This window comes from Mustela erminea, chromosome 5, assembly GCF_009829155.1.
Source record: "Mustela erminea isolate mMusErm1 chromosome 5, mMusErm1.Pri, whole genome shotgun sequence".
NCBI classification, from domain to species: Eukaryota; Metazoa; Chordata; class Mammalia; order Carnivora; family Mustelidae; genus Mustela; species Mustela erminea.
In genome coordinates, this window is record NC_045618.1 from 108,694,836 (window position 1) to 108,704,377 (window position 9,542).

The following is a 9,542-nucleotide window of genomic DNA, read 5'->3' on the forward strand; positions in this document are numbered from 1 at the left end:
CCTTTTTTCCTCTAAGCATAAAAAATAATTAGATGACCAAGAGGACTGAGTCAGGAGTCAGGAGAAACAGATTTGACTTCAGGGAAATCATTTTTCCTCTGAGACCCCTTCCATCTATCTGATTCTGAAGTTAAAATACTCACTCCAAGCTGTGCAAAGTGACCTGGCATTATCAAGTTTCTATACAGTACTGGGCAAACTGTTGTTGTTTTCACTTTAATCATCCAGTATTTGTCCTGCAAATTCGTATGCCAGATTTCTAGAGCTAGCAAGATTTTTCTCCCCACTCATTCCAGAAATTATGGAGAGCTTTCTATGTTGAAGGCAGGATTGCAAAACTTGCAATATTATGACTGTGTCACTGTCCCTGGGAATCCATGACAACCTGAAGAGCTGAATGCAGGTCACTGCTTCAGGGCCAACCTCAGACACATGAGGAAACAGGGAACATCCAGTGCTCTACTTGTTCCCTGGGTCGGGACAGTGATTCCCGAACTTGAGGGAATACAGGAGGAATCTCCAGACAGGCTTGTTAAAACACGGCTCTTTTTTTTTTTTTTTTTTTTTTTAAACACAGGGCTCTCACCCCAGCCTTATTGTGTCAGAATGGGTCTGTGTCTACAATATGTTCACATTTTTACAAGTATATTCTCTCACCCCTCCACACCTCTGCAAGTCATTTGTGGGCTTCACTCTCTCTCCCAACATCCCCCCCGCCCCAACCCCCGGCCAAGAAAACCACGGTGTTGTAGGAATAACAGAGTCAGAGTCAGGAGTCAAGGAAGAGCTGCGTGACCCTGGATGAGTTATAACATCTTTAGGTCTCAGTCTCTTCATCAGATGGAAGTTGAACAGGAATCTCTACTGTCCCTTCCACACTCAAATGCTGCGTACTTTAAGAACCTAACATGTCAACTCGGTGTAAATCGTGAAGATGGGGAGAATTTACAAGGATGTCTCAATCTGCGGTCCAAACACCCCAGCAAGGTTCTGGTAGCCCCCAGTTGCATGGAATTCCTCCCTCTGGTCCAGGCATCACACCAGGAGGAAAAGTGAGGCAAGGCTGGAATTGGAATTGATTGGGAGAATCTAAGAAGCTTGCAGGAGAGTTCAGACAACTAGCCGGAAGGGTCCTTTGAAAACGGGTATCACTCTGCGTCCTCATCCTCGTCGTTCTGGTCCTGGTAGCGAATGTAGACGACCAGCATGACAAAGCCCATGAAGATGCAGAGGGAGCCGACGACCAGGTAGGCGATGCCCAGGAAGGGGTTCTTGCCGCCCATCCAGGAGATGTTGCTGAAGACGATGAGCTTGTGGCCGCCGAAGGCGCGCACCGGGTAGTTGTAGGTGATGTTGACGAGGTAGGTGCCGCGCGGCAGCCCGGTGGAGTAGTTGCCCTGGCGGATGCGCGCGTACAGCTTGCGGAACGTGGGCAGCGCCGCCGTGCGCATCCACACCACGAAGTCCTGGTTGATGAAGCCGGTGTTGTTCGGGTCGGGGCTCAGCTCGTAGACGGGCCGGGGCCAGTTGGGCGGCGGGGCGGTGCCCTGGAACGCAAGCGCCAGGCTGCCGTTCACCAGGGGCGGGTTGCGGAACTTGACGTGGCAGTCGGTCCACCAGGCGATGCCGGTGCGGTCGAGCGGCACCTCGACGTACGGTCCGCCGGGCTGGCGCTGGTGCCACAGCGAGAAGGAGTCGTTGAAGAGGCTGTTGGCGATGGCGCCGCAGGGCGCGATGGGCAGGCCGGAGGCGCGGCGCTGGTAGGGGGCGCACTCGTTGGCCGGGTGGCGCAGCGCGCTCGGCAGCCCGCTCAGCTGCGTGTCGTCGCGGGACACGCTGTAGCGCCGGTTGTTCTGGTAGAAGTTGGTCAGCTCGTAGTAGAGGTACAAGGGGCCCGGGAAGAGCTCCGGCAGCGAGAAGTACCAGGCGCACGAGCAGCGAAGCGGCGGCGCGCGGTCCTGGTCGGCCAGGGCGCACGCCGAGCAGTTGCCGGTGCCCGGGTTGCCTGTGTAGTCGTACTCGAGCTCCTTGATGCCGTAGGAGGAGTAGAAGAGGCCCAGGCCCAGGCCGATGAAGGCCAGGCCGGCGCAGAAGAAGAGCGGCAGCGCGATGCTGGCCGACAGCAGCGGCTGCCAGGCAGGGAGGCGCTGCTGCGTGAACGCGGTGTTGTCGGGCTGGTGGGCGCCCCGGGCCGTGGCGCTCCAGGTCATGGCGGCCGCGCCGGGTCGGACGAGGGACGGGCGGAGTGGCGCTCACGAGAGGCCAGCCGGGGGCGCCGCCCCTCCGCGCGGGGCGAGCCCGAGGGCTGCTCCCGGCCCTGCTTTCCGCAGGCTCAGGTGAGTTTGGGGGCTGGCCCCGCCTCCGGCCCCTGCACAGGTCAGTCTTAGCCTTCTCCTTGCCGTGACCTGAACCGCTCAGTTCCGCCTCTGCCCAGGTGAGCCGAGCCGGCTCCGCCCCTGCTGGTGATGGGCAGCGGCGCCCAGCCTCTCCGGAGCGGAGCGGGGCGGGGGCGTTGGTTTCCTCACCTGGCGGGCCGGAGGCTCGCGTTTCCTCCCGGTCTGGGTGGGTCCGGCCGCCAGCTCCTCCTCCCCGAGGTGAGGGGCGTCTCCAGGCTGCGTCTGAGTGGCTCCTGCCTTGCTCAGGTACCACCTTCGCTTCCGCCTTCTAAGAAAGTAGAGAGCCTGGGCCAGTCTCTGCTGTTGATCACAGGAACTGCCACCTGTAGCGAGCATAAAGTTCACTGAGAGATTGCACCGGTGACTTGAAGGTTTCAGGTTATTAATCTTCTTTTATCTGGGGAGTGTGGAGGAGTGACTCTTGACCCTTTCGTCTTTGTAGGTTAACTTATGGACCCCCTTTTAGTCAACTTCTAACCACAAATTGTAGTACTGAGAGATTACACTATAGCAAATCTGTTAGTCATTCAATGTCAGCAATTCAAATTCTAGCATATTTTTTAAAAGACGAATGCTTTTCCGGCCAGGTATGGCAGTCTGGGTGCAAAGCTAAAAAAAAGTAGAAAGTTCTCCAAAAATAAAGTTGGCCTTTATTTTTTTTTTTTTTAAGATTTTATTTATTTATTTGACAGAGAGAGAGATCACAAGTAGGCAGAGAGGCAGGCAGAGAGAGAGGAGGAAGCAGGCTCCCTGCAGAGCAGAGAGCCCGATGTGGGACTCAATCCCAGGACCTGAGATCATGACCTGAGCCAAAGGCAGCGGCTTAACCCACTGAGCCACCCAGGCGCCCTAAAGTTGGCCTTTAAAAAAGAGAATCACAGACCACAAGAGGTTCAAAGCCTTTAAATATCTCTCTAGCTGCTGGAAAAACCACACAAGGGTAAAAACGCACTGGACTACCTGTGATTTCCTTTTCTTTTCAGATTCTTTGCCTGACTGGAGAAAGGCCCAATCCAAGGTCCCCAAAGACCTACCTGCTATCCACAGTCAAGGACTTTGGGAATGGTTTGGCCTAAGGAGGTGAACTATCGGGATTTATAGGACTTATTTTAAAGAGAACCCAAATGAGCTCTGGGTCATTGCTTGGGATTCTGGCTTTTATGTGCCATATTACACAAGGGGGTATCAGGCCATTTCAGCTTTGGGCTAAATTCTCCCTAGGTGTTGAGGGGTTCCAGCCTTTCCTCCAGCTCATAAAATGCAAATAACTTAAATATTTTATATATTACACTTTTGCACCTAGAATAACAGGTTGCCTTCAGGAGTTGATGAAAACCCATTGAAATTTGGAAAGTTAAAATTCTTGCAAAATTAAACAAGAATTTTTAAAAGCATCACCCAAGTGTTCACGCTTATGGTAAGTACTATAGAAGACAGAAGAGAATTCGACTAAAAAGGACCCTTGACTTCAAAGCATTTGCAGTCTATGAGGGGATATATATTACTTTGAAGTAAAAAAAATCGAAAGGCACAATAGACAGCATATAGTCAAGTACCAAATTGCACTTTACAGGAATGATACTAAAAATTAAAAAGTAATATTGTTTTGACAATAAAAAATTCATTATCTTGTTGAATGGAATGAATGCAGATTAGAGGCTTTATCTGTTAGAGGTCACTGAGGGAGAGTCAGATGACTTGAATTCCACTTCCCTCATGTCTAATTGTACCCCAAAAGAGGAATATTCTAACATTGCCAACAAGTTCCTGAAGTCTGAATCAATCTTCACTACACCTTTTCTTCAATAAGACAAAAGAACAAACAGTTCTCTGTATCATTATGGTTGAGTTCCATCTACACTTCTCATCAAATCATCAGTCAGCTTGACAGAAAGTACACAAAACTAGTCTCTAGGAAGAAATTCAGTCCTCAAAACTTAATCTAACACCACCACTCCCCTAAAAGTCTGAGCCCCCCTGTTGAGCTGAGAGCCTTTCCCTGGATGGAAGGCAACCATTCATTCATTCTTCTAATTAAGGTGAAACCAGAGCATTCCAAAAGTCAAGAGAATAGAATATTTCAAGACAGGGAATGGTCAACAGGGTGAAACACAGCTGAGGGTTCAAGTGAGATAAGAAATGAAAAGGAGTCATGGCATTTGACTTCTGTGGGAGCAGTTTGGGTGTTGGGGTGGGAAGAGTCAGGTTCTGTCAGGTGAAGGAAAGGGGAAATGGAGACAAGCAAGGTAGAGCAACTCTTTAGAAATGTGGGGATGGGGAGGAAGGAGAAAGGCAAGTGGTAGTCATTGTGAAGAGGACATATTTCAGAGGAAAGGCTTCTTTATAGAGGACAGACTACTGTTTATTCTGAGGGAAAAAGATTATAATTCAGGCAAGGTTGCAGATGGGTGATCCTGGGTGGCACAAAGGCAGGAACAGGCAGGGGGTCCAGAGGACAGGTGCAGGGTCACCTCACCCCAGAAATTAGATGACATGGAATAAAGATGGATGCAGAATGTAACTGGACTATGGGCTCAGCTCAAGAGAAGGAAGTTTTAATTTAATAATTTCCTCCGTGCACTAAAATGCAGGGTCATCTCCAAAGGAAAGCGTGAGAGGAGGAGGAGAGGGAACTGACCAAGGACACAGGAAGGGATGTTGAGTGGCTTGGTCTAAGGGAGTCCCCTCCATCCAGACTGAGAGATGGCGAATGATTGAACATGTCCAGTGGATGGGGGCTTTCAGGGAAGGGGAATTGGAAAGATAGAGGTTCAAGCTAGTGTTGTTCTTGGGGCGGGGTGGCTAAAGGATACACCTTAGTATGTAAGCTGAATGGCAAAGAAAATGAAACCAAGCCTATGGATCAAAAGAGAACATAGAAATCAGACACTGGGAGTCCTAATGATGTTCATGAGCAGGTGGCATGAAAGCCGGGAGGGGAAAAGTACTGATACAAGATGGGATGGTAGAGGTGGAGCTGTACAGGTTTCTGGGTATATGTCCTATTTCCTCCACCACCTTGGAACGTCTGAGAGGTCAAGGATTGATATACATCCTTGTCCCTCCGAATGCACTGTATAACGAAAATTCTGATCTTATGTCTTTAAATTGATTATACATATTGTCATGGAGCATTAAAGGACACTTGGATCATGTTAACTCAATTCTTAGTTTTCAGTACCAATAAAGTGAAGAAATGAGCTCATTCTAAACAATTCTTTATTGCCTCTCTTCATTACAAAGAGAACTCGAAGTGAAAGAAAAATGAATTCTCAATCACAATACTCTCAAAATTACTTCATTTCCCCCTTTTGTCTTCCCGATTTTATCTGTATAAATATTTAATCTCTGGTGGAATAATATAAAAATACGATTATTATCATCATTCTACTTGTTAAGTTACCTCCTTTTGGAATAAGGAATAAAATATTTTCTATATTTCTTTGTGGTCTTTATAAATTTTTAAATGGTCTTAAAGTTCATGGGTCTACCATATATAACTACTTCTTTTTATTGTTGGGTATTATATTATTTCCAGTTTTTCAGTATTCCAAATAATATGGTAGTGGACATCTTTTGCATGTAACTTTTCTTTTCAGCTATAAATTTCTGAGTAAGAAAGACTTAAAAGTTAAACTCCTTAGGGTACCTGGGTGACTCACTTGGTTAAGTGTCTGCCTTTGGCTTACTCCAGGGTACTGGGATAGAGTCCTACATCGGGCTCCCCGCTCAGCAAGGAGTCTGATTCTCCCTCTGCTTCTCCCCCAACTTGTCCCTCTCTCTCGCTCTCTTTCTCTGTCTCTCTCTCAAATAAATAAATAAATAAAATCTTTAAAAAAAGTCAAACTCTTTAAAGGTACATAGTGCTAGAAATTCTGATACAGCCACAGTAATGTGAACTTTGCTATGTTCACCAAAAACTGCCAACAAAACCGATTGTTAACCACAGAATATATTTAGTCTATGCTAATAGGCTACCAGATACTAGGAGAAGCAGTATACCATAGGGGAAAGAATGCAGCTTGACATTAAGGAAGTCCAAGCTCTATCTAGTTCCCCTTGGTCAGTTTGCTTAACTATCCTGATCTGAATGCTTACCTGTATGAGTGTATTTGCCAAAATGATAGTGACTGTCTTTTTCCATGCAAAGATTTCTGTTCCTGGTAATCTCAAGGGGTGTCCTGTATACTGACTCACTGGTTGGTTAGCTTTTATGGAGTTATACCTGCTGTGGGCCAGTCACTCTCTATGTGCTTTAGATATATTATCTCATCTAATTCACGCCACAAACCTAGGTGGGAAGTACTGTCATTAAACCCACTGAGCTGATGCAGAACTAAGATTTAGGCTCAGGAAGTAGAGGCTGACCAAGTTCTCATGGAGGTAAACAAGCGATCAGGAAGTTAATTCTTATGTCTTGCATTTTCAACGAGGACACTATAATGCCTGGGCATGCTTTCTCTTAAAAGAACCCCAAACACTTTAACATTGAACCAGTTTTTGGTATTGCCATTATTCTCTTATACAAAGATAGGAGAATTCCACACCACTGGAGGGAGAGTCCCAGGATATCTGAGTTGCCTTTTTTTTGTTTAACAAAAGCTTTTGTTTTGAGGCAGACTTTTTTTTAGCATGCGTATTTCTCTAGCTAAAGGAAAAATAACTTCACTTGTCTGTCTATATTCAGTTTTTGCATTTATTTCTTTTAATTCATGACTATATATCTTACTGTAATAGAGGCAGGATTTTTAATTGGTGTTTCCTTACATAAGTTTATACTACTGAGTATTGTTGCCTATTACTCTGCCCATGGGGCAGCTTTTATTTAAAAGGAATCAAATTAAATTGCTTCATAAAATTACAGCATATGTTCAGAAAAAAATTCACTGTGCCTGGACTTCATTTTTCATTAAAAACTGTATTCAAGAGATTTCCTGTTTTCAAAAATTATGAGTTGGTACCCCCTAGTGGAAGATACAAAGCAATTTCAGTTAACTACTACTAAAAGCACTGGAGGTGCAAAAGACTGGAAAGAATTCTCTGCTCCTTGCTGTGGTGTTTTGGATTCTCCTGTCACTACCTTATTGAGAAACAATGGAGGTCAGTCGTGTGCAGAGCTGCAGGGGGGAGTATGGAAGAAAAATGGGAATGAGCTAGGTGACAATAGGTCTTCAGCAGCATTGGCTTTAGGTATGAGATGGCCATGTTGAAAGGCGGTGGATAAATCAGCCAGGATGGGATTGGACTTGAGTTGTGTGGTTGGTGTTTGTTTGTAGGGTGTCTGTTGAGGTGATTATGGGACACCCTTCTCTGCCATCCCGCTGTCCCTGAGGGGATGAAACTCACTGGTTTGGGGATGGCCTTACTGAGGACTATGATACACATACTGTCTTTCCCTTATACATGGCGACAGTATCTGTTTTAAACTTTAGGAGTCCTTCACTTAGGTATCAGGACAAAATAGCTAAGCACTTAAAAATTTTCAAAATGTTACCAGATTGTGAAATGAAATAAAGTAGATGTCTGTTGCCATGAGAGGGCAAAGCCATATGTCCTAACGTCCATACGCTGGGGAGGGAGGGCTGACCTCTTAGGAAAACTGGAGGTACCCAAGAAAGATGTGCTTAGATGCTCTTCTCTGCTGGATAGCATCAATAAACTGAACAAACATACGTTGAATTCTGTTATCCAGATCACTGATTTAAATGTTTAAATACCTTGCCCCAACACCCCTTGAACCTGTAGTTGTCATGTGTGCTGATCAATATTGACTTGTTAATATTCAACCGGGAGAGGGTATATCCTTGGAGGGTTGCAGGCATCCCTGGCCTTTCTCTCGTAATAGTAAATCTGAACTTGTGGCTGTGTTTAAAATTTTAGTTTTCTTTCTGTAGGAAAAAGTACCATGAGGATGGCTTGCATTGCATCAAATTCTAAACCAAAGTTTGGGACTCTACAGGGACCAGGATCCTAGATGATACCTTACCCAGTGTTTTTCAAACTGGCCATGTAGCAAAATCATTAGGGGGGAGGGCAGTGTTTAAAAATACACATTCTTGGGGCGCCTGGGTGGCTCAGTGGGTTAAGCCGCTGCCTTCGGCTCAGGTCATGATCTCAGAGTCCTGGGATCGAGTCCCGCATCGGGCTCTCTGCTCAGCAGAGAGCCTGCTTCCCTCTCTCTCTCTCTCTCTCTCTGGCTGCCTCTCCGTCTACTTGTGATTTCTCTCTGTCAAATTAATAAATAAAATCTTTAAAAAAAAAATACACATTCTTAATCTCACAAAACAAACTGAGGGTTGCCGGGGGTGGGGGTAGGGAGAGGGTGGTGGGGTTATAGACATTGGGGAGGGTATGTGTTATGGTGAGTGCTGTGAACTCTGTAAACCTGGTGATTCACAGACGTGTACCCCTGGGGCTAATAATACATTGTATGTTTATAAAAAAAAATTAAAAATTACTAAAAAAAAAAATACACATTCGATCTGCCTTTTGCCACTAAGTCACAATCTCCAGGGGCTGGTGCCCAGGACGCTTACCCAGAGCAATCTGATCATCGCCCATCGCTGGGAGCCACCAACCTACTCCAGCCTCAGAATCCATCTGGGGAATTCTCTTTGATCTTAGTAAGAATTTCTGCGATGCAAGGAACGGAAACCCAAGCCAGCTTTAGTAAAGGGGCGGCTATTGTTTAAAGATGAGGAATCTCGCACAAGGAAGGAACTGAAGGAAATCGATTTGGCTCTCCCATGAGTAGAAGGTCATTAGGCAGCTCCCTTCTCTCTGTTTGTCCTGTTTGTCATGGCTTCTCTCTGCATTTTGGCAGGCCACCCTCTTCAGCACGGCTTTTAGTTTTGGTCCTCCCAGTCTTGGGCTTTGCATGGCTTTGGGTTGCCACAGTTCTGACTCAGGTACCAGTGCTGGATCACCTTACCGCCCTTGCTCACTCCACCATACATGTTCTTCAGTTCAGGAGAGACTCCAGGCTGGGTCAGGGGTCTGGCCTTGGTTCAATCTATTGTGACGGGTGGGGAGAGGTCCCATGACACACAAAATGGTTGCCTATATCCACCTCCTCAGTAAAAGTGGAAGGGACTCTTCCAAAGGAGGGGAAATACAGTCTGGCTAAGCACTCAAGGGAGGTACACT

The 9,542-nt window shown here is 46.5% G+C and overlaps 1 protein-coding gene across 1 annotated transcript; it reads right to left on the reverse strand.

The window, feature by feature from the left end:
* Nucleotides 1-535: 535 nt before the first annotated feature.
* Nucleotides 536-2,543, reverse strand: TMEM30B (transmembrane protein 30B). The gene has a single exon (XM_032344411.1). The coding sequence runs from the start codon at nucleotides 2,208-2,210 to the stop codon at nucleotides 1,149-1,151; it is 1,062 nt and encodes a 353-aa protein (XP_032200302.1). The 5' UTR covers nucleotides 2,211-2,543; the 3' UTR covers nucleotides 536-1,148.
* Between the last annotated feature and the right edge of the window lie 6,999 nt (nucleotides 2,544-9,542).

Coding starts and splice junctions, on each gene's coding strand:
- TMEM30B (XM_032344411.1), bottom strand. CDS start 2,210: ATGACCTGGAGCGCCACGGCCCGGGGCGCCCACCAGCCCGACAACACC.